General features: G+C 41.1%; 3 protein-coding genes across 6 annotated transcripts in view; 2 read left to right on the forward strand and 1 right to left on the reverse strand.

Annotated features, from left to right (window-relative positions):
- The window catches only part of CEP95 (centrosomal protein 95), a 39557-nt gene extending 37698 nt beyond the window's left edge, over positions 1-1859 (reverse strand). For both annotated transcript variants that reach the window (XM_079797912.1, XM_079797911.1), the window contains exons 1-2: positions 1715-1859; positions 180-308 (exon numbers count right to left, since the gene is read on the reverse strand). In XM_079797912.1, the coding sequence (XP_079654038.1) occupies positions 180-308; positions 1715-1733 (148 nt within the window). In that variant the 5' untranslated portion in view covers positions 1734-1859. The remainder of the gene's footprint in view (positions 1-179; positions 309-1714) is intronic.
- Positions 1860-1879: 20 nt separating this feature from the next.
- On the forward strand, positions 1880-9152 carry DDX5 (DEAD-box helicase 5). 3 transcript variants are annotated; one of them, XM_079797916.1, is made up of 14 exons: positions 1880-1985; positions 2617-2803; positions 3986-4151; positions 4501-4597; positions 4690-4823; positions 4930-4995; positions 5206-5347; positions 5425-5585; positions 5698-5870; positions 6217-6327; positions 6567-6628; positions 6712-6771; positions 8006-8230; positions 8447-9152. In XM_079797916.1, the coding sequence occupies exons 2-14, from the start codon at positions 2760-2762 to the stop codon at positions 8848-8850; spliced, it is 1845 nt and encodes a 614-aa protein (XP_079654042.1). In that variant the 5' UTR covers positions 1880-1985; positions 2617-2759; the 3' UTR covers positions 8851-9152. The 3 variants fall into 3 exon arrangements, with proteins under 3 accessions (XP_079654042.1, XP_079654041.1, XP_079654040.1); XM_079797915.1 differs by lacking the exon at positions 1880-1985 and adding an exon at positions 2175-2330; XM_079797914.1 differs by lacking the exon at positions 1880-1985 and having other exon boundaries at positions 2562-2803.
- A 142-nt stretch (positions 9153-9294) lies between these two features.
- POLG2 (DNA polymerase gamma 2, accessory subunit) lies at positions 9295-26403 on the forward strand (the record flags this gene model as incomplete). The annotated part of the gene is made up of 8 exons (XM_079797917.1): positions 9295-12165; positions 19165-19291; positions 19402-19507; positions 20283-20456; positions 21316-21456; positions 22998-23078; positions 24522-24622; positions 26238-26403. The coding sequence occupies exons 1-8, from the start codon at positions 11604-11606 to the stop codon at positions 26401-26403; spliced, it is 1458 nt and encodes a 485-aa protein (XP_079654043.1). The 5' UTR covers positions 9295-11603.
- Positions 26404-27231: the final 828 nt, after the last annotated feature.

A 27231-nucleotide genomic window follows, 5' to 3' on the forward strand; every position in this document is an offset into this window, starting at 1 on the left:
ATTATGCCTTGGTCTAAGAAGGTATCATTACAGAAATAAATGCAATAATTTAGAAGAAATAACATGTAGACAAAGAGAAAACTCAAGGTTTTATAAATACTATAGGCTCTAACTAAAGGCACTAGAAACTTCTGGCTCAAGATACAAACATTATTACTCCCACTTTTTAATATCCTTACCTGGTACCTTTTCTCCCAAAATGGATTGATAAAGAGCAATAAAGACATTAGCATCACAATCTTCTAGTTCATGTATCCTCAGGTGTATGTGACATTTCAGGAGAAGATTATTAGCAACCGTTACCCACTCTGTTGGGAAAGATAGGGAAAAGTTCAGCTTTAAATAGCACTAGAAAAAGTCATACATTTTTAAAACACCAATCCTCACAAAACTGACAAAGAATAGGGATTGAACTCTGTATAAATTTGATTATGACAGAATTTCAAAGACCCTCCAAGGCATGATTTTATAATGTCTTGGAATGTCTTCCAGACTTCTATAATTCCAGTGCAGTCAAAAATATGATGCAAATCCAATATTCACTGTTTGGAACCTTAAATCTTGTTATTTACTGTAGTTCCAATTTGCAAGCCATACTTTAGTGTTTTTTTTATTTAGAACATGTTTACAAGTAAATGCGATTATGTCCTAAACAAGACATGTTAATGATATTGAGGCTACTAGAAACTAATTAATGGATGTTGTTTCAAATTCCCAATAGCATTAGTCATAGTTTTATCCACTTATCTTGTGCAAGACAGAATTTCTCTGGTGCCCAAATAGGTAGTGATTAACTTAGGCTGTCCAACATTAGTGCATTTGTTAGTTTTTTATATTTGATTATATTAAAGAAAATATGGAAAATACACACCAAAAGTCCCTAAATTCAGAATTAGCATATTGCCAATACTGTTTAAATTTCCTGTGTACCCTCCCCCCACCCATATTGTTGGAATTAGCGAAGTTATTTCTAAGGTTTCTCGACCAAGGTAGCTTAAAAACCTTGAAATATATTCCCTGAAGTGATTGGTGATTAAAGGGAAAGTTATTTTATTCTGTCTTCGATTACCTTCAATATGTTCTAGACATGCGTGTGATTGTGTGTTAAAGACACATTATCTCCCTCTCTCCCATGCCCGTTTCTCACACATGACCAAACCATGACAACTGGTTTGAACGCTGTCCTGGAGCAAAGGATGAAAGCGTCCTAGACAACCCGATCAAGTCGCTTTCAAAAGCGGTGCTAGACAAAGACGGTAACTCCATAGGGCACTAACGAGAAAAACCCACAACCCTTCTACTTTGGCAGGGGCACCGACAGGTCTTTCTTGTAAGTGCCATTCCTTCTAAGTCCAGACGCAGGCACGACCTCAGCCCCCGCAATGCACGAGCAGAGAGCACCTTGACAGCGGCTAGATTCCGCAGAGAACTACGAGTCCGGGGCAGAAACGTTCCACTGCTTTTTGCAGCCAGGATGCGGGTGTCCCACGGGCCTTCTCTACCCTTATCCCCAAATCGCACTCCCCGGCCTCCCATCGGACAGAGAGCTGGGCTGAGACACCCTATCCAGAGAACACGTCCAATGCGACGGGAGACCGTCAGGAGCCAGACCTAGTAGAGCTGGCCTGAGGTCTCAATATAAAGCGGGCCGGGGCGTCCGGGGACTTGGAAGGCTTTTAGTCCACACAAACCCGGACTCCAGACCGAGACTCACCAGCCTCTGAGCCGGCCATGTCGCGGAGGCCGGTCGCGGCCGGAATCCGAGCTGGGCGCGCGAGGGACGGTGTCCGGGAAGGGTCGCACGGCGCACACCCAGAACGGAGAGGGGAAGGAAAGGAGGGGTGAGAGAGGGAGGAACGGTAAAACGGCTTCTCGCTGCTGATTGGTCATCAGAGCACTTCCTCTCGCCGCGCGCGCCGAGGCGGCGGTTTGGGGACCTTAGATACTATTTCTCCTCAGGCAAGATCGCGCTGAGGGATTCTCAGGTGGGTGGGTTTGACAGGGCGGGTCACCAACAGCCCCTGGTGGTCTCCCCGTGGCCTTAGCGCGGCCTTAGCGCGGCACTTCCGGGGAGCTTTTCGTTTGGTATTCCTCCGCCGACACCAACTGAGGAAATAGTGCGGCCCTCTCACCCGGTGGGCGGGGCAGCCACGTGACAATACGGGCTCCGCCTTCTCGTCTCGTTTGGTTCTGGGCTTGAAGGCTCTTTGGAGACGTAAACAACTCTGAGGAGGCGGAGTGGGTTGTCTTGTGTTGGCCATTTTATCGCCTGGGCCGGACCTGAAAAAGGGTGGTGTGGCTTCCTCGAGGTGTAGAAAGACGAGAAAAAGGTGAAGTCAAGAGAGTGCCGGCTGAGGCATCGCGGTGGTGGGTGGGCCCAGCCAAGAAAGGGGCAAAAAAACAACAACGGGCGAATCTGAGGGAGGGGCTCGGGGGGAGGGGCGAGAACATGGCGGATTCCGGAACGCCGGCGGGCGTTGCGGCCTCTGCGCAGGGGCGGGGTGATTAGGTCATAGAGCGGTTCCCAGCATCCTCTGCGGCAGAGGAGGCGGTCCAGCCTATAAAACCGGCTGCCGGGACGCGGCCGGCACCTCATTCATTTCCACCGGCCTGTAGGCGAGCAGCTCCGGCTTCTATCATCGCCGTCCCTCCGCCGCTGCCGCCCCCGCAAGGCTTCGCTATCGCCGAAGCCTCCACCTGCGACTCGTCGCACCCGATTCTCTCCACTTCGTTCCCCGCCAACCGCAATCATTGACGCCATGTCGGGCTATTCGAGTGACCGAGACCGCGGTCGGGATCGAGGGTGAGTGTGGGAACAGACCTGTCAGGCCCGACGGGTGGGGGATGGGAGGCCGATGAGGTAATGAGGGGTGGGTAGCGATGGGAACCTATGTTTTCAACCGAATTTTTGGGTCTCATCCGTCGAAGGATTGCGCCATTTCGATTTTTGTCCAAAGCTGACTGGAAAAATTTTCTGTTAACGGCCGTCAACTTCGCCTTTAGTTTGGGAGGGGGCTTTGGGGCCTCGACGATTAGGCCGCTGTGAGGAGAATTCTGAGGAACGTACGATTGTAAACGGGGAGAGGCGCGACGCTTCGAGGCGGGCGAAGTCGCCGCTGCTAGGTGCTACTTTCGAGAGGCGTTTTAGGGGCCCCAGGAATTCTGTGGGAGCGGAGAGGGCCGCCTTCAAAGCCATGGGTGCGGCGGGGGCAGGACGGTGGCCGGCGCCACGGGATTCGGCCATGTGGCGGGGCCGCGGGTACAAAATGCCGCTGCCGGACATGGCGGCGCCTTTGTTACCCCGCCCGGCGGAGGAGCTCAAAATGGCAGCGGCGAGAAAATGTGGCGCAGAGAGAAATGCGAGACAAAGGGGGAAGCGCCGCCCCAGCGGGAACGCCGCCCGGCCGACTCCGCCCGGGCCGCGACTCCTCCCCCGGTAGTCGCCGGCTCCTCCTCCTCTTTTTTTTTTTTTAGTTATATAATTTTGCTACCGGGATCGGGAGCCCTTCCGCGGGATTTCGATTGGCTTTCTTAAGTGTCCCAGAGACCCCCCCACCGTCCACGTTCTGCTCTCCTTGCCTGTTCTACCCCGTTATTCATGAAAACCAAAGCTGCTTGGCTTGAAAACAGCTGGTAAAGAATATCACCGCTAAGCTCCTCCCTTCTTGTATTGTCTCTCCCAGATACTTAATTCCTGAGCTCGTGGGAAAGACTGGTAGCCACAAGCTGTAGTCTACCCGTGTAATCTAAGCTTTTGGCCTTTGGGCAGCCAGTTTCCGACCAGATAAATCCTGGGCTATTGACTTGGCTTCTGTAGTGTGTACTTAGGGCAACGGGAAATGAAACCTGGGGTGCTAAGGACAGCGCTCTATCTCACAACTACAAGTCTTTTATTGATCTTTAGGGTGTGCCAAGCGGATGGTAGGTTGCTCTGTAGACATTTGAAAGCGTGAGGTTTTCTTACTTGTTTTGTTTTTAATTTCAGGTTTGGTGCACCTCGATTTGGAGGAAGTAGGGCAGGGCCTCTATCAGGAAAGAAGTTTGGAAACCCTGGGGAGAAACTAGTTAAAAAGAAGTGGAATCTTGATGAGCTGCCCAAATTTGAGAAGAATTTTTATCAAGAACATCCTGATTTGGCCAGGCGCACAGCGGTGAGTAATTTCATGTAGCTTCATCAAGCTTAAACTAAAAAATAACATAGTGAATCAAAATCAGGAAAAAAAATGTTTTCCAAATGACCAAATTGTAGGAAATTCATGCTTAATTTGTTGGGGAAGAAGTGTTACTTTTGGAAACAGATGGCTTTGAATTTTTCTACTTAGGATGATTGTGTATAACACAATAGGCGTTTTGGGTGTTAAATGAGGTTTTTATATGTGGATCCAGATTTAAAATGGCCATGTTGAAGTACCTAATCATTTATAAACTTAGGGGTTTACTAGTTGCATATTTAAGTTAGGGGAACTGTCAAAAGATTTAACTAAATTGTTTGTTTTGTAGCAAGAGGTAGAGACATACAGAAGAAGCAAGGAAATTACAGTTAGAGGTCACAACTGCCCAAAGCCAGTTCTGAATTTTTATGAAGCAAACTTTCCTGGTAAGTGCTAGTTTTGCGTTTCCTTTCTTTTTAAAAAAATGCCCTTCTTTCTCTTGGCATTACTAATTTTTCTAAATTGCTACTAATTTCAGCAAACATCATGGATGTGATTGCAAGACAGAACTTTACTGAACCCACTGCTATTCAAGCTCAGGGATGGCCAGTTGCCCTAAGTGGATTGGATATGGTTGGAGTAGCACAGACTGGATCTGGGAAAACATTGTCTGTAAGTTTGGAGAACTTTTGAGATGTTTGGAGGGAATAGATTGGGAATAAAATGAAACCAGAAATATTTTTTAATTTACCTATGTTCTCTGTTACCCCTTAAATAGTATTTGCTGCCTGCCATTGTCCACATCAATCATCAGCCGTTCCTAGAGAGAGGTGATGGACCTATTGTAAGTATATTTTTTCAATTTTTAGCCAGAAGTTTAGTGTGGAGATACTGTAGAATATATAACAAAAGACACAATTTGTGATTTTATGTAGAGATACTAATTATCTTACTTGGTTTAGTTGGATATTGTCATTTGTTGGTATAATAGTTTAAAAGTAGGCTTCAGGATTCTGCTAAAAGCTGCTCTACTTTTTTGTTCCTCTTTCTTTAGTGCTTGGTGCTGGCACCAACTCGGGAACTGGCCCAGCAGGTGCAGCAAGTGGCTGCTGAGTACTGTAGAGCATGCCGATTGAAGTCTACTTGCATCTATGGTGGTGCTCCCAAGGGACCACAAATACGAGATTTGGAGAGAGGTACGTAACAAAAGATTCTTTTTGTCACTGATGCTATGAAAAGTTCTAGACGTCTTAGTCTATGTGTTTAATTGAAGGTGTGGAAATCTGCATTGCAACACCTGGAAGACTGATTGACTTTTTGGAGTGTGGAAAAACAAATCTGAGACGAACTACCTACCTTGTCCTTGATGAAGCAGATAGAATGCTTGATATGGGCTTCGAACCCCAAATAAGAAAGATTGTGGATCAGATAAGAGTAAGTGCCCATACATATATTTTTTCAAACTTAGCTCTAAGTTTATTCTTAGAATACAAGATTGGTGTGGTTATTTTGTGTGTTTTTGTTTTTTTAATTGAAAATTCTTTAGCCTGACAGGCAAACCCTAATGTGGAGTGCAACTTGGCCAAAAGAAGTAAGACAGCTTGCTGAAGATTTCCTGAAAGACTATATTCATATAAACATTGGTGCACTGGAACTGAGTGCAAACCACAACATTCTTCAGATTGTGGACGTTTGTCATGATGTAGAAAAGGATGAAAAGTAAGTTATGTCTTACACAAAAAGAACTACTGTGTAAATTCAGTTCCTGTTTTATAGGTTATCTTAAAAGTGACTTGCAGGTGTGTGTAACCTGAATATGTTAATTTAAAATTAGCCTGTCGGTATTTCTAAAAATTCTTGCTTCGTTCAAATAATTGGCTATCACTACAGAATCCCTGTAGAAAATGGTGTCCTGTGGTTTAAAGGCAAAGGGGTATAATTGCTTGATAAGTGATTACTAATCAGGTGTCTGCCTTTTTATTTGTAACCATTTACATTGACCATAAATTTATGGTCACACCGTGGACTTCTTTTAAAATTGACCATCTTTTTTTTTTCTTTCAAGACTTATTCGTCTGATGGAAGAGATCATGAGTGAGAAGGAGAATAAAACCATTGTCTTTGTTGAAACCAAAAGGAGATGTGATGAACTTACTAGAAAAATGAGGAGAGACGGGTATGTGGGCTTCTTCCATTGGAGCAGATGTATTAGAGCTGAGTTTAGGGGAAGGACAAACTTAGATCAGGAGTGATAGATTTGAGTTTTGTGGATGAGAGTCATCTTGTAGGTAAAACTGTATAACTTTATTTCAGGGGAAATTGAAGGGATCTGTGACCCCCAGAATGGTTAGGTGTTAAAACTAAAATCTATCAGGTTTTATATGCGAGTCTACTAATATAACCTCTCTAATTTAGGTGGCCTGCCATGGGTATTCATGGTGACAAGAGTCAACAGGAACGTGATTGGGTTCTAAATGGTAAGTATTTCAAATGAAGATCCCCTCCCCACAACATAGGATTTTGCTCAGATTAGTGATCATATATATACCTTGTTTTGCAGAATTCAAACATGGAAAAGCTCCTATTCTGATTGCTACAGATGTGGCTTCCAGAGGGCTAGGTTAGTACAAACTCGAATTCATGGCTTAGTTTTCCGGAAGATCTCCATACAATTTTTAAAGAAAGTTTATTGCTTTCTTTAACCTCTGCATTTTTCTAAGTTTTTTTTCATATAAAGGTGCAGTCTTTGTGGCAAGGCCTAGGCATGACAATCGGAGGACTCGAGGGGGATGGAGGACTAGTGATCGGCTGGCTGCTTCCAGTCGATTAGAGAGGTGAAAAACTGAAAGTGTGCCAGTAATCTTCAAAAGGCAGAACATACCACCTCTGCCGCATAAACTGTTCTCTCCGGGGGAAAAAAATGGAAGTTATCCTCACAGTCACTGCCGTGGTATTTCTTCTGTCCCATGCTTTGCATGACTGCCATGGTACTGCATTGTTTCAGACTGTTTACTGTGATCTGTGAGTCTTTGAGTTTCAGTGAGTTTGCTGAAATGTCGAAGAAATATTTCCAAACTTCAATGTTCAATGACATTTTTGTTCAAGTTTGAAATGGAGAGAGCAGCTTTAAAAGGTACTAAAAGCCTTTTACAAATTGGTGAGTACTGGCACATGAGCCTCTAGAGCAGGAACAACTTCCCACACTTAGTCAGTGGGAAAATAAAACTGCTTTGAAAGTTCCTCCCTCACCTACACAGTAGTCGTCATGTCGAGACCTGCCAGAGAGAGACACATTCTCAAGTGAATCCTGGCTTCTTGGAAGTGCTTGCCTAGACGAGACACAGTGCATAAAAACAACTTTTTGGGGACAGGTATGTTTTTCTTGCAGCTGCAGTTGTAAGGTCTTGGCAAGACAAGCAGTGTGGCCAGAATTTTGAACTTCTGATGAGTGTGTAATGCAAAGGACCCATGTACATTTTTGTCTAAAGGTCCTAAAAATGAGCACATGAAGAGGTTGCTGTGAACCTTTTAAGTGGCCCTACTGCACAGAAGCATTCAGATGTCACTTGATGACCTATACGGGGACTTGCTGATTTGGGAATGTGTTAGGGAATACACATACATCCTTTTGACAGGTTCTATCATTGGGTGGGCAATAACACATGAAGTGTGCTTTTTTTTTTCCCCCCCAACCTCAATGGAATTCCTACAGGGAACGGATAACCATTTTAACTATTTTTTGCAGCCCATACCTTCTTGGGAATACAAATGTCTAACTTTTTATTTTTGGTCTGGCTGTTGTGGTGTGCAAAACTCCATACATTGCTATTTTGCCACACTGCAACACCTTACAGATGTGGAAGATGTGAAATTTGTCATCAATTATGACTACCCTAACTCCTCAGAGGATTATATTCATCGAATTGGAAGAACTGCTCGCAGTACCAAAACAGGCACAGCATACACTTTCTTTACACCTAATAATATAAAGCAAGTGAGCGACCTTATCTCTGTGCTTCGTGAAGCTAATCAAGCAATTAATCCCAAGTTGCTTCAGTTGGTTGAAGACAGAGGTTCAGGTAAGACTAATCTTCATTAAGAAATAAATATTGGTGGTTTTGGGTTTCATAATTGTCTACAAACCCATTTTTAAAAGGGATTGGCAGGTGAAGGAAACGGGTGTGACACAAGTTGAGAAAGTGATCCTCGTCTATAGTGAGAGGTACCTAGTTCCTTCTGTGTTAAAAATTATTTGTGCCACAAATAATCAGCTTGCAATTGTTTTTTCTTAACAGGTCGTTCCAGGGGTAGAGGAGGCATGAAGGATGACCGTCGGGACAGATATTCTGCAGGCAAAAGGGGTGGATTTAATACCTTTAGAGACAGGGAAAATTATGACAGAGGTTACTCTAGTCTGCTTAAGAGAGATTTTGGGGCAAAGACCCAGAATGGTGTTTACAGTGCTACAAATTACACCAATGGGAGCTTTGGAAGTAATTTTGTGTCGGCTGGGTTACAGACCAGTTTTAGGACTGGTAATCCAACAGGGACTTACCAGAATGGTTATGATAGCACTCAGCAATATGGAAGTAATGTTCCAAATATGCACAATGGTATGAACCAACAGGCATATGCATATCCTGCTACTGCAGCTGCACCTATGATTGGTTATCCCATGCCAACAGGATATTCTCAATAAGACTTTAGAAGTATATGTAAATGTCTGTTTTTCATAATTGCTCTTTATATTGTGTGTTATCAGACAAGATAGTTATTTAAGAAACATGGGAAATGCAGAAATGACTGCAGTGCAGCAGTAATTATGGTGCACTTTTTCGCTATTTAAGTTGGATATTTCTCTACATTCCTGAAACAATTTTTAGGTTTTTTTTGTACTAGAAAATGCAGGCAGTGTTTTCACAAAGTAAATGTACAGTGATTTGAAATACAATGAATGAAGGCAATGCATGGCCTTCCAATAAAAAATATTTGAAGACTGAATTAAGTGGAAATTGTACTTTATTTTACATATATAATGTCATGTAAAACTGCTTAGGTGGTCTGTTGGTTTTGTTTTTTGTTTTTTTTTTGTTGTTTTTTTAATCAAAAACTAAACTGCTTTTCATAATTTAGTTTTGGGAAGTGGGGAGATCAGAAGGCCTTTGCAGTGATCTATTTATATTGCAAGAATTAAAGTGAGATTTAGGTTAATTTATAATTCTAGGCTAAATTGCGTAATGGCTTTCTGTCAGTACCTCCCAACATAATGTGAGTCATTTAGTAGCCTATTTGTTAGAATGGTGAAATGAGATATTAAAGTAGATAGGAAATAATCAACTGAATAGCCCCACCTTCAAACTGGTTAGTGTGGGAACATGGATGACTTTGTTCCTTTTGCAAAATTTATCATTTAATAGCTTCAAAAACTTGCTTTTTCGAAGATTATATTCATGCTCTTGTCTATTGTGAATTACTGGAATGTTGAGCAAAGCTAAGACTACATCTTTAAAGATAAGGGTGGCAGGAGCTGTTTTAATTTGTTTTCTTAGTGCAGATTCTAGTCTTCACAGGCTCCCAGGGACTCTTAATTGCAGTCACACTGGGAATCATTGAATGTCTTTCCAATAATCCAGGGAACTCTCTACAGCACTTCAAACTAAGGTCTACTCATCTTTTGAACACAAAAAAAATCCTCATCAAAGTTAATGGTTAACCAAGAGGAAGTAACATAACCAAAAGCACAGTGACTATAGTACAAGTCTTGTTAGTGTCAACATGGGTTTATTGCTAGAAAGAACCAGGAACTAGCTTTAGCTCACCAATATTTCTTAATACTTTATTTCAATAATGGCTAGAAGTAGGTCTGATTGTCTACCCAGAAAGTGGTATTTATGTTCTTGCCAGGAGAGAAGTCTTAAGATATTTAAATTCTGATTATTAAACAGGCTTTAATTGGTGTTAATGCCTTATCCTTGAAATCGATTTGGAGGGGGGTGGAGTGGTATTTTTAGGACTAATACATTGAAAACTGGTCAACCTCTAACAGTTTTCAATAGCATGATAGGTCAAATTCGTAATGACAACTCATAAGCTTTCGGGGTAGGTTGGAGTATCTATTACATATTTTACTGTTTAATGTCTAATGTGGGGCCTTTAAATTTGTAAACAATGATTGTGGGGCTGTGGGAAACATTTACCTATTTACCTTTGAAGTAAGTTTTAAAAGACAGTCCACTTTTTAGCATGTGTGTTGTGTCCAGCCTGTGGTTGTCTTTAATAAATGTTTTTTTTTTCTCCCCATTCGCTCTCTGATTTATTTGCGTGTAGGCCTCTTTGGTTCTTTCTTGAGTGTGGGCAACGTACATTAATAGTGCCCAGCTTTGCAGTTAATGTAATTGCTTTCTAGCAATTGTTTCCATTTTCTAGCTTCTCTTTTTATAAACTTACACACTTGCTGTATGGAATGATTTTCTGAGGTTGTCCCTACAGCACTATAGTGATGAAAAATTTTAGCTGTTCTATTACCCTCCGAAAACTGCCCCAGTGGAATCTAGTAGTTTGTTCATTTCACCTGAATTTTTCAAGGTTTTCCTAACCAAACTTGAAGGGAACCTGGAAGACAAGAATCATGGGTTTGGGGATGAACCATTTTCATTTTTTACACTTTCTGGGCAATTTTCTTATGGGCTTTTACTTATAAAATGGAGATTTTTAAATTAACAGGCCTGCTAGGCAATCTTGGGTTGTCAAGTTTTGCATGTTTTGATGAAACCCTAAAAGGAACCTCTGGTAAAGCAACTTACTATTGGTTCTCACTTCTACGAATGCATTCACATGCAGGGCTTATTTAAAACATTGAGTCCCTCAGGTTAAGGTTCCCAAGTGGTGCAGATGGTACTGGCCCCGCACTGCCCCTTGAGACAGTAAAGTGACCCTACCTCTTCCCAGTTACAACCCCATTCACATCCAGGAGAGAACTGAGAGGTAGGCACGCTGGTGGTACATTTGGAAGATCTGGGTTTCTATACCACAAAAGACTAAAAAGGGAACCAAAGTTTATTTTCGTTAACACTTAAGATGTTCTCCACATCACCTTCTCAATCTTAAGTATTTTCACGTTTGATACGCAAGAGAATGGAGAAGGAAAGTGAAGCTGATGCAGCTGCGGCTACCGCACGATAGTGAAAAGTAGATGGGAATGCCCCCTCTCTGCTGATGACAGATGAAAACAATGGCTGGGGGACCAGGTGAGGCGGGCCTGTCTCTGCCTCGGCGAGCGAGGTAGGCCCCGGGCGGCCGCAGCCGGGATCCCGACGCGCTTCCGTGGGCGGGGCCAGCTGCACGCAAGCTCACTTCCGACGCGGCTGCGAAGTTAGTTTCCGGGTTCTTACAGTTGCGGCTGTTCGTAGGGGTTGCCAGCTAATAGACTGTGTGCTTTAACTCCCGAGGGCGATGCGCTCTGGGGCCGCTGTCAGGTCCTGCCAGAAAGTGTGCAGATGCCTGTTGTCTGGTTTTGGGGGTCGAGTAGATGGGGGCCAGCCAGAACCGTTGACGGAAGGGCGTAGCCTCCTTGGAGGGCCCCCGAGTTCGCACGCGGAACTGCCCGGGGGGAGCGAACCAAGAGAAGCCCCAGAGTCTGGAGAGGGGAGCGAAACGCTGGTAGAGATCTGTCAGAGAAGGCACTTCCTCAATGGCGCCCAGCGGCGGGTTAGCCGAGATTCTCTCCTGAGCGGGTGCCACGCCGGCTTTGGCCCCTTGGGCTTAGAGTTGCGGAAGAACCTGGTGGCAGAATGGTGGTCCTCCGTGGTGGTGTTCAGGGAACAGGTCTTTCCGGTGGACGCCCTCCACCACGAGTCGGGCCCTTCGCTGCCCGGGGACAATGCCTTCAGGTTAGTTGCCGCAGAAACTCTACGCGAAATCCTGCAAGACAAAGAACTGAGTAAGGAACAGCTAGTAGCATTTCTTGAGAACTTATTAAAAACTTCTGGGAAACTACGGGAGAACCTTCTTCACGGTATGCTTCATGATTTCATGCTTCAAAATAGGTGTCGGGGTGGATAGGCAATCTCGTGCGATTCCGCGAATTGCAACTGGCCCTTCAATCACGTGGAAAGGAAGTTACGTGGTTCTCAACTTTTTGAAGTAGTTGGGTGTGTTGACAGTGCTTCTGCGCTGGAGAAAACTGGTCCATGTAATCCTTACTGTTACTTAAAGAATCTGACCGAAGGACCAACCTGGTAATGCTCTCCATTTCACAGAGCAACCCTTATCATTTTAGAGTTAATTGAGCAGCCCTAGAATTAGGACCTAAATTAAAGCCTGTATTTCAATCATTTGTTCATTGTTACTAAAATGCTTGTAAGTACTTCCACAGTCACCCTTCAGTTTTACACAAAATCAACATTTTTCTAAAGCAAAAAGAAAATGCCCTTCCCTGGTTTTTCTGATCTACAATCTTGTTTCGAGAGTCATGTAGGCAAAATAGGACTAATCAAGCTTTATAAGTGATTTTTGAGTGGATAAACAAACTTATAGGGGACCGTTTGCCTTTAAAGTCAAATAGAACATGATTGCAGAGATGCTGAAAACAAAACAACTCAGGTTCTTTAAAGGACCAACTTGCAGCCACAGCATCTCATCTTTTTTTTTTTTTTTAATATATTTTATTGAATTTTTACAGAGAGGAAGGGAAAGGGATAGAGAGCCAGAAATATCGATGAGAGAGAAACATCCACCAGCTGCCTTCTGCACACATACTGGGGATGTGCCCGAAACCAGGGTATATGCCCTTGACACCGGAACCGAACCTGGGACCCTTCAGTCCACAGGCCGTCGCTCTATCCACTGAGCCAAACCGATTAGGGTCACAGCATCTCATCTTTGCAAAATGCTATCCTTGCCATTTTTCATTAAGTGGTACTATAATTTAAAATAACCAATGTCCATGGTTCTCTGAAAATCAGTACTTAAATTATAAATTGTTAAAGATTTCCTTAAGGGAATAAATCAAATGGAAACAAATGAATAAGTGTGATAATTTTTATTTACATTATTTTATTCCATGATGGTTTTACTTTGGGGGAGTTAAACCACTGCTCATTACCATGTCCCAAAACAAATCAATCTTTTCTTCCTTATTGGAAAATGAAACTTAGCTCTCTTAGATGCCCACCCATCAAAGCATCTATGTTGTGCCAGACTTTTTGTTGCCTGTAGGAAACTTTATCTATTTGCCAAATCCTTTGGTAATCTAGTGTTTTTAGCTTAGAGTCACCTGGTTTGCCATTGCTTTCTATTTCCAATAACCTCTCTTTCCTTTTGTTTTGTTTTGTTTTAATATATTGATTTCAGAGAGGGGGAGAGAGAGACAGAAACATCAGTGATGAGAGAGAATCATTGATCGGCTGCCTCCTGCACGTCCCCCACTGGGGATCCAGCCTGCAACCCTGAAATTGCCCTGTGCATGTGCCCTGACCAGGAATTGAACCTTTACCTTCTGGTTCATAGGTCGATGCTCAACCACTGAGTCACACTGGCTGGGCACCCTTCCTTTCTTTATTATTAGTATTTTAAAATTCTTGGCCATTATGTCTTCAAATATTTTTACTCATTCTCTTCTGCCTTTCTGTAACAATTACACATATTTTAGTTAAACACAATCCCATTTCATATTTTAGTTAAACACAATCCCATTTTAAAGTCCATGTCCAGTAACTCACATGTATCTGTTTCTACTATCTGTTTTTCTCTGGGCTTTTGGTCATTTGGACTTCCCTGATATTCCAGGTAAGTTGTGAAAATTGTAGAGAGAAATTGAGGCTTTGAGTGGTGTTTCCTTCTTCTGGAGGGTTTACTTTTGCTTTTCGAAGGCAGCTAGAGTGGGAGCATGTCTTCTTAATAACAATCCAGGATTAAGTTTATTTGGAGGCTGGGCTTCAGTCATATCAGTCATCTCTGCCCCTAGAGTGTATGTAGTGTCCCTAGTAAAAGGTGGGGCTATTTACACAGGGCCCCTCCTTGATGAACCAGGAACTATAATTTTGTATATATACTAGAGGCCCGGTGCAGGACATTCATGCACTAGGGCAGGGGTTCTCAGCCTGGCCTGCGCCCTCTCGCAGTCCAGGACCCCTTGGGGGATGTCCACTTGCTGGCTTAGGCTTGCTCCGCGGCTTAGGGGTCCTTAGCGCTGCTGCAGAGATGGGAGAGGGAGAGAGAGATAGAAACATCAATGATGAGGGAGAATCATTGATTGGCTGCCTCCTGCACACCCCCTGCTGGGATCCAGCCCACAACCTGGGCATGTGCCCTTGACCAGAATCGAACCCGGGACCCTTCAGTTCACAGGCCAACGCTCTATCCACTGAGCCAAACCGGCTAGGGCAGGAACCATAATTTTTGTACTTTCCAATCACATAAAATGTCAGGAAGCTCTGCTCAGCTCTGCTACTTGAGAATTGGAAAAGTAGCACTGAATGTTGGATTCTCTATGTTCTTTCCTTTTCTCCAAAATTTGGATCCTCAAGTCCTTACTGCCTTGATAGTTCTCCTGTGTCTTTTTAAAAAATATATATTGTGCCCTTGCCTGGAATCGAACCCGGTACCCTTCAATCCACAGGCCAACGCTCTAGCCACTGAAGCAAACCAGCTAGGGCATTCTCGCGTGTCTTTAAACAGATTTTTTTTTTTTTTTTTAAGTTTCTGGACCAGCTATCACCAAGCTAGTGGGAATCTCAAGTAACTTTTGAACACATTCCTGTCATTTAGTGGGATATAACCTTTTATATAACTAGCATAGACAACTACAAAGAAATTTTGAACTTAGGTTTACTCTAAGTAGGAATGTTGGAATTATAACTCTGAGGCTATTTCATATATATTATAGAATAAAGCAAATAGATTAATGTTGTTAAAAACCAAGATTTTCTCAGTAATAGAAAATATGCAAATATAAAAAAATACAATAAATTTTGTAATGCTAAATTTGAATTGGCAATATCAGTATGAACTCAGGATTTAAAAAAAAAATTTCCTAACTTTCTTCATTGAAAGGACCTGGAAGCAATGACAATAGCAATGAGTACACCTAGTATCCAATATTTGGTTTCTGAAATAAACCAGTGCTTGGAGAAATGGCTGATTCCAGGTCCGGGGCAGGGAAAGTACAAGGTGAGTTTGGGACATTTTATGGTGCTAGAAAGCAATGAATTACTTGAAAACTTGTCAAAAGGACACATGTTGGCTTGAAGGAGACTCCCACTGGCTAAATTTGAGACGAATTGAACATTAAATATTGATGGTAATGGATCATAACATGTTAAATTTAAACCATAGTGTTAATGAAAGAAGTAAATAATTGAGGCTGCTGTTGGAGGGAAAAGTGGAGAAAATTTATGTTTTTTTTTTTTTAATCCTTATATTTTATTTTATTTTTCTTTAATTTAATCTTTATTGTTCAGATTATTACAGTTGTTCCTCTTTTTTCCCCCCATAGCTCCCCTCCACCTAGTTCCCATCCCACCCTCTTCCCTTACCTCCCCCTCACTGTCCTCATCCATAGGTGTACGATTTTTGTCCAGTCTCTTCCTGCACCCCCCACACCTCTTTACCCCTGAGAGTTGTCAGTCCACTCCCTTTCTATGCTCCTGATTCTATTATATTCACTAGTTTATTCTGTACATCAGATTTTTAATTCACTTGATTTTTAGATTCACTTTTTGATAGATATGTATTTGTTGTTCATAATTTTTATCTTTACCTTTTTCTTCTTCCTCTTCTTAGAGAATACCTTTCAGCATCTACACTAATAAAAGAGAAAAATGCTAATTGACCTTACCTTCGCTATGCCCACAGCCAATCAGAGCGAGTATGCAAATTAACCCAACAAAGATGGCGGTTAATTTGCATATGCTGAGGGAGGGAGGAGTGAAGACTGAAGACAGCATAGAAGGAAGAGGGAGGGAAAGCAGAAAGCAAGAAGGCTGCGGGAGGGAAAGAGCGGGCAGGGCGGGCGGGGCAGGCGGCGGCGGGTGGCAGAAAAGTGCGGGGCGGCAGCAGAAGGGAAAGCACAGGGGGGGCAGCAGCTGCGGGAGGGAAAGCGTGGAGGATGAGGGGGCAGCGGCAGCGGGAGGAAAATCGTGGGGTGGGGGGTGGGGAGTAGAGGCGGCAGGGAAAGCGCGGGGGGGGGGGGGCGGGAGGGAAGCCCGCCAGAAGCCCTGTTCTTGCAGGAATCTTCCTGCAACAGGCCTCTAGTTTCATATAATACTGGTTTGGTGTTGATGAACTCCTTTAGCTTTTTCTTATCTGTGAAGCTCTTTATCTGACCTTCAATTCTGAATGTCAGCTTGGCTGGGTAGAGTACCCTTGGTTGTAGGTTCTTGCTATTCATCACTTTGACTATTTCTTGCCACTCCCGTCTGGCCTGCATAGTTTCTGTTGAGAAATCAGCTTGACAATCGTATGGGTGCTCCCTTGTAGGTAATTAACTGTTTTTCTCTTGCTGCTTTTAATATTCTCTCTTTGTCTTTTGCTCTTGGCATTTTAATTATGAGGTGTCTTGGTGTGGTCCTCTTTGGATTCCTCTTGTTTGGGGTTCTGTGCGCTTCCTGGACTTGTAAGTCTATTTCTTTCACCAGGTGGGGGAAGTTTTCAGTCCTTATTTCTTCAAATAGGTTTTCAGTATCTTGTTCTCTCTCTTCTTCCGGCACCCCCCATAATTCAGATGTTGGTATGCTTGAAGTTGTCCCAGAGGCTTCTTACACTATCTTCAAATTTTTGGATTATTTTTTCTTTTAGCTTTTCCAGTTGAGTGGTTTTTGCTTCTTTGTATTTCAAATCTTTGACTTGATTCTTGCGTTCCTCTAGTTTGCTGTTGGGTGTCTGTATAATATTTTTTGTTTCAGTCAGTGTATGTTTAATTTCTAGTTGATCCTTTTCCATATCCTCGAGGGTCTCGCTAAATTTATCGGCCTTTTCTAGGAAATTCTTGAAAAACCTTATAACCGTGGTTTTGAACTCTATCTCCAGTCGTTTATTTTCCTCCATTTCTTTGGTTTTTGATCTGTTTCTTTGTCTCCGCATTTTCGCTGCTTCCCTGAGTTGGGAGGGTAGCTTTGTGTGCTAGTTGTCCTATATGGGCCAGTGGCTCGGCCTCCCCAGTTACCTGAGGTGGACACTCTTGGTGCACCCCTTTGTGGACTGTGTGTACAGCCTTGTTGTAGTTAAGTCTTGATTGTTGTTGGTATCAGTGGGAGGAGTTGACCTCCAGTCCAATTGGCTGTGAGGATCAGCTGTGTCTATGCTGGGAGACAGCCTTATTCGGCTAGACTTGCAAAATTGTAAAAGCCTCTGTGCTCAGCTTGGATGGGGCGGAGTTTCAGGGTGGAGCTTCAGGGTGGAGCCTACAGCCTTGGCTTTCCGTCAGCCCCGCCCTATGAGGTTCCTGGGTCTCAGTGTCCCTCAGTACTTGCTGCAAGCACCTCTGAGAGAAAGGCGCCCTGGAGTTTCGCCCGCTGCCAAACAGTCTAGTCTCTCCCCCAATGAATCTGGATTCCCAGATTCTCGCCCAGAACTGGGGTTCAGTGCAGTCAGAACTGGGGTTCAACGCAGTCCGGAGCTTTTGTCTCCTTCCCGCTAGGGCAACTCAGTGGCACAGTCAACAGTCTGTCCTCTGCGCGCATTCACGTGCGCGCCTCCGGAGCTCTGCCTTTTGCTGCTCCCCTGAGTTTCTGCCTTACAGCCCAGATTCCCCCAGTATGAGCCTGGGTCCCCAGGGTCTCACCCGGAACTGGGGTTCAGCGCAGTCTGGATCTTTTATCTCCTTCCCGCTAGAGAACGACAGCCAGGCACTAGCCGCCCGTGTCTCCGTACCTCAGGCTTTTACAGCTCCTCTGATTTTCCTTGTGGTTTTCTCTTTCCTTCTAGTTGTAGGATTTCCAGTCAGCCAGCTTTCCTGTGGTTCTGGATGATGTCCGTTTTGTCTTTTAGTTGTATTTTTGAAATTGTTGTGCGAGGCTGCAGTTTAGGTGTTTAACTATGCCGCCATCTTGGTTTCTCCTCTAGAAAATTTATGTTTTTGCCAGTACAGAAACTGCAATAAATGTAGAAGGAAAGATTGATTAGAAAAATCACCATGCTATGATTTTATAATCCCCAAAGGGATAATTGATTCAAGCAAGGATCATCAGTGGATTCTAAAATATAAGTGGAAGATTATTGGGGAGCAGGGTATTGTTAGGAAATGGATTACCTTAATCAGGTAATCAAATTTGTTTCATTAATAGGATAATTTGATATTTTGTTCCCCCTGTTAAGATCCACTATGACTAAGACATTCACATCGACTACGTAGTATTATTTCTGCTAAAAATAATTAACCCAAATTAAATCATAAGGAAGCAATCAGACAAATAGCTAATGTGAGATAATCTATGATTGGCTTGGACTCAAAAGTCAATGTCATTAAAAGCAAAGTTAGAGAGGGAGGAGTCAGGGGAAATGTTCTAGATTCAAAGAGATTAAAGAGACCTGGTCAAAATGGTGTTTGAACCTTAGGGAGAAGGAGAACAGCAATGAATGACATGTTGGGTGATAATTGGGACAAAATAAGGATATTGACCATATGTTAGGTGAAATTATGGTATTATGATTAATTTTATGGTATAAAATTAATTTTATGATAACAGAAAATTAGATGAATGCTGAAATGTTTTTGGGGTGAACAAAAAAGTGTGGCAAAATGTTGATAATTGGTGAATGTTGGTAAAAGGTTTACAGATATTTGTTTCTTGTACTATTTCAACTTCCTTGTAGATTTGAAAATCTTCAAACTGAAAAGTTAGGGGAAAGCTACCTAAAATTAAGTGGTAATTAAGATCTGCCTTAATAAATAGTTCCACGCTGCTTGTACTGTTGTGTTAGCATTAATATATTATTAATTTGTCTGTGAATTGACCAAAATGATATGGGTTTCTTTAGAATAGATTTATATGATGATTGATTTACCTTTTGACAGGTGCCTTGGAGCACTATGTTAATTGCTTGGATCTGGTAAACAAGAGGCTGCCTTATGGCCTCGCTCAGATTGGAGTGTGTTTTCATCCTGCTTCTGATACTAAGCAGACACCTAATGGCGTTAAAAGGTACAGAAAAATGGCTAGTGTTTAAATAATCAAGAACCAGTCATTTTCACTTTGAAATAGATTATATAACTTTCAAATAAGTAACTATTTGATATTTCTGATATTCGAAGAATCGGTGAGACGACAGAAGCTTCACTGGTATGGTTTACTTCAGCAAGAACTGCCAGCCAGTGGCTTGATTTCTGGTTACGTCATCGACTCCTGTGGTGGAGAAAGGTAGGACAATAATTACCCTTATTTCAGTAGTTAATCAGTATGTTGTCTTAACGTGTCTGAGGTAATATTTATCATTAATAAATGAAAAAAAATTTTTTTAATAAATGAACATTTTTGATGGAGCTATGTTATATTTATAAGATACAGCTATATTAAATCAACAAATACGAATAAAAAACTCTAATGATTTTCATTGTTCCTTCTAACAAAGTTACTTTGGTAAAGACATTTGTTAATATTTCTCTCTTGCTCAGAAGCCTTTGTTGATAAGCTTTTACATTCAAGGTAAAGTTCACATTCCTCACCTGGCATTCCTGGCTGATAGGAATTTGACCCTTGTCCACTCTTACTGCTTTAACTTTTATTCCCTATCTCCATGAACTCTCCATATTAGTCAAAATGGTTCTATAATTTGTAATCAAGTTTTAGTATATGCTGAAGACGAAAGAGTTGAAGTAAGCATTTCTGTCTCCCCATTTCTCCAACTCTTAAAATCCCCAAAACACCAACCTAAATTAAGTGGAATAATCACAAACAATCAAGTTCTTTACAAAAGGATAAGTATGGTATGTGATACTTACTTCTTCATCTCACTTAGTTCTTGTTGCCTTCCCCTCTTATTAATTAGGATATATATATATAATCATCAACAGTTTTTCTCTGTAGTTTTGATTTGGGCTTGACCATTTTTATTCAGCTGCTGCATAATAGCCTTAGGCAACTTACTTTTCAACACTTATTTTAATAAGTTAATAAGACAAACTTTCTTTTTCAGTTTGCTGTGAGTCCATCTAACTTCAGCAGCAGTGACTGTCAGGATGAAGAGGGACGAAAAGGAAACAAACTTTACTACAATTTTCCCTGGGGAAAGGAGCCAATAGAAACCCTGTGGAATCTAGGAGATCAGGAACTTTTACACATGTATCCTGGAAATGTGTCTCAATTACATGTGTGTATTACCTTGAACTCCTAATGTATCCTTTATCCTGATTCTCTGTGATCGTTTTTGGACCATTTGAATGAAAATACTAGTAAGCTGCTACAGACATGTGCACATGATCTCTTAATACTTCAGTGTGTATTTCTCGAGTGGAAGGACACTCACCTACATAACCACAATGCAACCATCAAAACGAGGAAAGTAACAGTAATCCAGGATTACCATCCAATCAGACAACCCTTCAAATGTAACCGATTATTCCAGTATGCCCTTTATAGGTTCTGGACCTTATCTAGTCACATACTTCGCGCAGTTGTCGTGTATCCTTATAGTCTCCTTCAAATGAACAATTCCTTGTGTCTTTCCTTGTCTTTCATAATCTTGATGTTTTTGAAGAGTACAGGCCAGTTCCTTTGTAGGATGTTCCTTAGTTTGAGTTTCTTTCATATTTCTTCAGCCACAGAAATGGTGCCGCCCATTCATTATATCACAGGAGGCTTGTGATACAAATTGGTTATTGGCAATATTAACTTTTATCACTTGGTTAACATGTTGCTAGATGTTGCTGAGTTTCTCCAATGTAAAGTTGTATTTATTAATTGATGAGTAATTGATAAGTCTTTTGTGGGCAGATACTTAAAGACTATTTGATTTTGACCTACCATTTGCAGCTTCCATTGATGATTCTTGCCCAAATCAATTATTACCACAAAGGGTTGCCAAATGGTGATTTTTAAATAATTAATTTTATCATTTCTTCTAGATTTATTGGTCAGTTTATGTTCTGATTTTATAAGTCTAAAATATGTAATTTTAAAAGATAGCTCTGCTAAATGATACTTTGTTTTTGTTCTACTTTTCTGTGAAGGGCCGAGATGGACGAAAAAATGTGGTTCCTTCTGTTTTATCTATAAATGGAGATCTAGACCGAGGCATGCTGGCTTACCTCTACGATTCTTTCCAGCTAACAGAGAACTCCTTTACAAGAAAGAAAAATCTTCATAGAAAGGTGCTTTTGATATTTCAGAGATAGACTTGGGAAACAAAAAAATATATAAGTTTCCCTCCTTTTTTTAATGTTAGTGTGCTTAGTTTCTAACATAAAGTCTGAAAAATAATTTTATTTTAGTGCAAGTAATTTGAGTATTTTTCAGTTTGTTTTAGAATCTGGCTGCAGGAATAATAAGCAGGTGCTCACAGAATAGAACAAGAAATTCCTATTGGGTAATCCCAAAGGCATTTCTGTTTCATCTTAGGGAGCTAGACAGCTATCTCTGATTTTTAGCCTCTAAGCCTTTCCATTGATAGCTTCCATTTGCCTCAGAAGCTGAGGGTTAAGTAAGAGTAAATAAGACAGACGAGGTCAAAACTGTGGTATTGACCTCTGCTTCTGGTCTGATTCCGAGTGGCTGATCACTGGATCATAGGGATTAGATATGGGATGGGTTAAGGGAAAGGCTTATTTTAGGACAAACAATTTTTTGGTGCGGGAGGGGAGGGTGCACTGAAAATCAAGAGGCAGAAGGAATTAATGCTATAGGAAAGGAAAGAAATTACTATGTAGGAAAGGAAAGAAATTACTAAAGAGTAAGATTTGGGGAGTTAATGGGAGGAAAATGGACATCTGTAATACTTTCAACAATAAAGATGAATTTTTTTTAAAGAAGTAAAATTTTGGAAGAAACAGGAAGAGTCAAGACAGAATCAAGAGTATAGGTGGAGGGATTTGAAAAGGAGTTAGTTGAAACAGGGAGGAAAGAAATGATGGTATAGATATAAATAGGCTACCAGGACTGGTTAGCCTTTGCAGGAAGTTTTACTGATACACTGTATTTTCTTAGGAAATTAGGAGGCAAGTATTAGCTTAAAATGTGGAGGAGTAGGGATTTAAGTGGCAAGAGTTTAGAATAGTCATATTCCCCTTGAATGTGAAAGGCAGCTGTCCCAAATCAAAGTTTTAACATGTTGAGTGTTCAACTGGATTTGGAAATCGTGAGTTTGTAGCACCACTCTGTGTAGTTAAGTGATTGATTATTCAGTGCTCAGTTAACCTGTGGCCATAGAGAAAGTCAGATTATAGAACTGCTCTGAGGGATGGGAGTTATAGGGTGTCTGTAGCATACAAACAAGGTGGATCCTTTCTCTTATACCCCACATCAAACCATCAGCAAAACCTAATTGACTTTGCCTTCAAAATATATCCTGAATCTGATCATTTCTTCCCACCTCCACTCTTTCTAAGTGGTAAGTCCATATGGCCCCAGCTGAGTGGGAAAACAATGATGCCAGGAGGCATTTTGACTGACAAAAAATGGAGTTGTCAGAAAATGGGAGAGTTATCAGGTGAACTCATTTCTGCAGAACATCTGGAGAAATCCATGAACAGCTGGATATACACAACTGAAGACATCATTACAGGATTTTGTACGGCCCCAGCTAGCTTCCATTTTCACACAGAAAATTTTACCGTTCAAGAAGCCCATGTTTGTTAGTGCTTGTATTTTACTTACATAAGATGTATTGTTCTCCCACCCCTTTCATTTGCTTTAGGTACTTAAGCTTCACCCTTGTCTAGCTCCTATTAAGGTTGCTTTGGATATGGGAAAAGGCCCAACAGTGGAACTAAGACAGGTGCGTTAAATGAGTTCTGATGTCATGATTTTTAATTATAACCATTATTTCAAGTAAATGAGTTTGCCATTTAGAATTTTATTTTGGTTCAATTCTTTTTCTTCAAGTAGGACACTTTTGGTTGTCACAGTGGGGAAGGGGTGCTATTGGAATCGATCTAATGGAGGCCAGGGATGCTTCTAAACATATTATGTCAGCAGAGCCGAATGGGAGAAATCCTGCTCTAATGTTTTAGCTCTAGATTGTTAAGGGTGTTTACAAAACAAACCACTTTTTTTTTTTTGGTGTTTTTTTGTTGTTGTTGTTAATCCTCACTGGAGGATATTTTTGTCCATTGTTTTTTCAGGGAGGGGAAAAGGGAGAGAGTAAAGGAAGGAGGGAGGGAGGAAGAGGAAGAAAGAGAGAAACATTGATGTGAGAGAGACACATTGACTGGTTGCCTCCCGAACCCGAAACCCAGGTATATGCCTTTGACCAGAAATTGAACAGGAGACCTTTGGGTGGTTGGCCGATGCTCCAACCACTAAAAAACACTGACCGGGCAGGGGCATTTAAAATTTTGCTTCTGCCGAAACCGGTTTGGCTCAGTGGATAGAGCGTCGGCCTGCGGACTGAGGGGTCCCAGGTTCGATTCAGGTCAAGGGCATGTACCTTGGTTGCGGGCACATCCCCAGTAGGGGGTGTGCAAGAGGCAGCTGATCGATGTTTCTCTCTCATCGATGTTTCTAACTCTCTATCCCTCTCTCTTCCTCTCTGTAAAAAATCAATAAAAATATTTTAAAAAATAAATAAAATAAAATTTTGCTTCATTTTGCTTCACCATTGCTTGTTAAGAACACAGTAAATTTACTATGTCATTGACTCATTATTACGTCTCTATTTCCAGTCAGGCTTTTGTCTCCAGCATTCCACTGTAACTAATCAATCATCTTTTCTTTTCGAGGCATTTTCTTTAGTTTGCTCCAAGAATACTACTCTCGAAGTTGTCCTCATACTTCTCTGGTGGCTTCTCCATAGTTTCCTTTTCTGGCTCGCTCTTCTCTTCCTGACATGATAGTAAAACCTTCAGGCTCCGTTTCTCAACTCAGAGGAGTTTAGAGTGGACACAGATAGCCCTTTGGACTTACGTTTTTCTCTGAATAAACCTATTTTGGTTTTATTTGTGTTTTGAATGATAATGATGATAAAAATTCTTATATTTGGTATAAAATTTTCTCTCAGAAGACTTGCATTTAATATTTAGCTCTGCAGAGCTTAATTTCTTTATTTTCAGAGAAAGTATACAATTTTTAAGTGTACAATATATAAATTATAAGCAATATTATCACATAATTAAGGGAATTTATGCCCATTTTTAAGATTGAAAAAGGTGACTTGTGGTTTCAAAAAAATAGAGTAATCACTCTAGCTACTTTTATTTCATGTTTGAATTTTTTTTTCCAGGTTTGTCAAGGGCTGCTTAATGAATTACTAGAAAGTGGAATTTCTGTGTGGCCTGGTTATTTGGAAACTGCACAATCCTCATTGGAACAACTTTATTCAAAGTAAGAATTGTCTTCCTTTCGATAAAACAGTATTTTTTTCAGAGTTGTTTTTTTTTTTAGATGTTCCTTTTTTATTTTATGAGTAACAGATCTCCCTTCTAAATATATCTTTATATAATGTAACTTGAAAGTATTCCTAATTTTTCCATTTACAGAACCACATGCCCATAGTTAATTGCTACAGCAGGAAACACTCTTCATCAGGCATACTTGAGTACATACTATGTGCATCTTCAAGACTTAATGTCATGAAGTATGTATACCTGAGTTTATCGATTTATCAGGATTGGAATTATGTACATTGGATGCATTTATTGAATCGAGTGCCTTTTCCTTACTGGTGTGGTTTATTTTGAGGCTGAGTGGAAAATAATTCCATCCCAGAGGACAGAAAACTAGTCTCCTCAGTGATTGGCACCTGTGTTTACCTGGTCGCTCAAGATTAAAACCTGGGTGTCATCCTTAGCTCCTCCCTCTTCCTTATTCTCCACATTCATTTCGTCACTAAATGTTGTCCTCTGCTTCTTAAATACATTTCAAATGCACATCTCTCCATCTTCACTGCTACTAACCAAGTGAAGGTCACCAATATCTCTTGCCTGGATTATTGAAGTAATCTCCTAATTGACCTTTCTGTCTCTAGTTTTAAAACTTCTGTTTTTAAATAAAGGAATTCATTCTTCCCTCTGGGTTTATTTTGTTATTTTATGTAGCTTTTTGTGTTGAATACATATCTTTTGGGTGAAAAGTTGTCAAACTTGGTATTTTGCTCCTTAGTTCTCTAATAACTGGTTAAAAGCCACCTTTCAGATGATGTAAAAAGAAAGTAGGTTGCTATGGGTAAGATAAACCAAAATGAAGGGATGGTATTTAAACTTTCCAGTCCTCTCGGTTCTAGAATTATATCTTTTGAGTCATGTGGACGTTATCAAGTTATAGTTGTTCTTGATACAGTAAAGGCTTTATTGTTTTAGGATATTTTTATCCAAATATTTATTAAGCACCTAGTGTGTTTTCTGTACTTTGATATAGCAGTAAAAAAGGCAGAGAAGTTTCCTGTCCTTATGCAGCTTATGCTCTAGTGGGATAAATAGACAATAAACAAGTAAATAGATCAGTAAGATAATGTTGATAAGAGTTCAACAAAGCAAAGAAACAATGAGATAGTGTGACTGGCTAAAAAGTGTTAGCCTACAAAGTTACATATCAAGCATGATTTTAGTATGATATATTGTGCACTGGACTTTTATTATGGTAGCATTATAAGAGACTTTTATCTAAAATAATTTTCTTGGACTGCATTAAAGTTCCAAAAGGTGGAGGTTATTCTGAGGTTTACCTATAATATCATCCCAAATGGTATTTTGATTATTTCAGATTTTATTTTCTTTTTATGACTTTCAGCTATTACAATGAGTCAGAAACTTTCTGAAAATTTTACTTTGAATGTGATTCAGAAACTTGAAAAAAGTGGTTTTCGTCTAGCCCTCCAGCCCTGCTTTGAATTTCATGACTCTGAAAGTGTCATGAGTTCTAAAGTAATTAAAGCTGCTAATGTGCATTTACAATTTATGTTTGTGTGCATGTATTTTGTTTAACTACCTTTTTTTCTTAGATATGATGAAATGAGTATCCTCTTCACAGTTTTGATTACTGATGCTACTTTGGAGAATGGATTAATACATCTGAGAAGTAGAGACACCACTATGAAGGAAATGATGCATATATCCAAAGTAAAAGACTTTTTAACCAAGTATATATCATCAGCTAAGAATGTATAAATTTCAATATTGGTGTAATAAATATTTGTGTTTTTTAATTTGGGTGTCATATTAATTTATTGAAATTGGTTGTTAGCTCTCTTATCCTATAGGTTCATTCTCTCTCTCAGAATTGAATTATTATCGGGTTTTTTACTGTTTGGATTTTATTACATCCCCAGGATGTAGTTTATTTAACCTGTTCCTCTAGATTGGAAATTGAATCCAGAAGGCTTGATCAGCTTTTAAGTTCAATTTTTGTAGCCAGATTATTTAGGTTGTTGTATTCTCCCATCAGGAGTCAGTAATGTCTGGTTGTTTCTTTTGTGGGGATGCTAGCAGTCATTGATCAATGCCTAGATCAGTCAGTTCTTTAGAGATGGCAAAGTGGTGATATTCTGATTCTGTCTTCTTTTGTTGGCTAGATTACTACCCTATATAATAAAAGGCTAATATGCAAATCGATTGAACGGCAGAACGACAGGTCGCTCTGACGTGCACTGACCACCAGGGGGCATACACTCAACGCAGGAGCTGCCCCTGGTAGTCAGTGCGCTTCCACAGGGGGAGCGATGCTCAACCAGAAGCCCTGATCCAGGCTCATAGTTGGCGAGTGCAGCAGCGGTGGTGGGAGCCTCTTCTGCTCTCGTGGCAGCGCTAAAATTCGACATCCTCTGAGGGCTCCTGGACTGAGAGAGGGCACAGGCCGGGCTGAGGGACCCTCCAAGTGCATGAATCTTGTGCACCGGGCCTCTAGTAATTCTATAAAGGAAAATGTTTCATCTACTGTTTGCTTAGTGGTGTGGAAAAGGTTTGGGATAAATATTGGATTCATCACTTCTAAAGTTA

Source organism: Cnephaeus nilssonii, assembly GCF_951640355.1.
Source record: "Cnephaeus nilssonii genome assembly, chromosome: 19".
Taxonomy (NCBI): domain Eukaryota; kingdom Metazoa; phylum Chordata; class Mammalia; order Chiroptera; family Vespertilionidae; genus Cnephaeus; species Cnephaeus nilssonii.

Bases quoted from the DNA above. Each gene is read 5' to 3' on its own strand.
- DDX5 (XM_079797916.1), top strand. From the start codon at position 2,760: ATGTCGGGCTATTCGAGTGACCGAGACCGCGGTCGGGATCGAGG. The intron at 4,824-4,929 runs GTAAGTTTGGAG...CCCCTTAAATAG, and splicing joins GATCTGGGAAAACATTGTCT to TATTTGCTGCCTGCCATTGT. The intron at 6,328-6,566 runs GTATGTGGGCTT...TCTCTAATTTAG, and splicing joins AGAAAAATGAGGAGAGACGG to GTGGCCTGCCATGGGTATTC.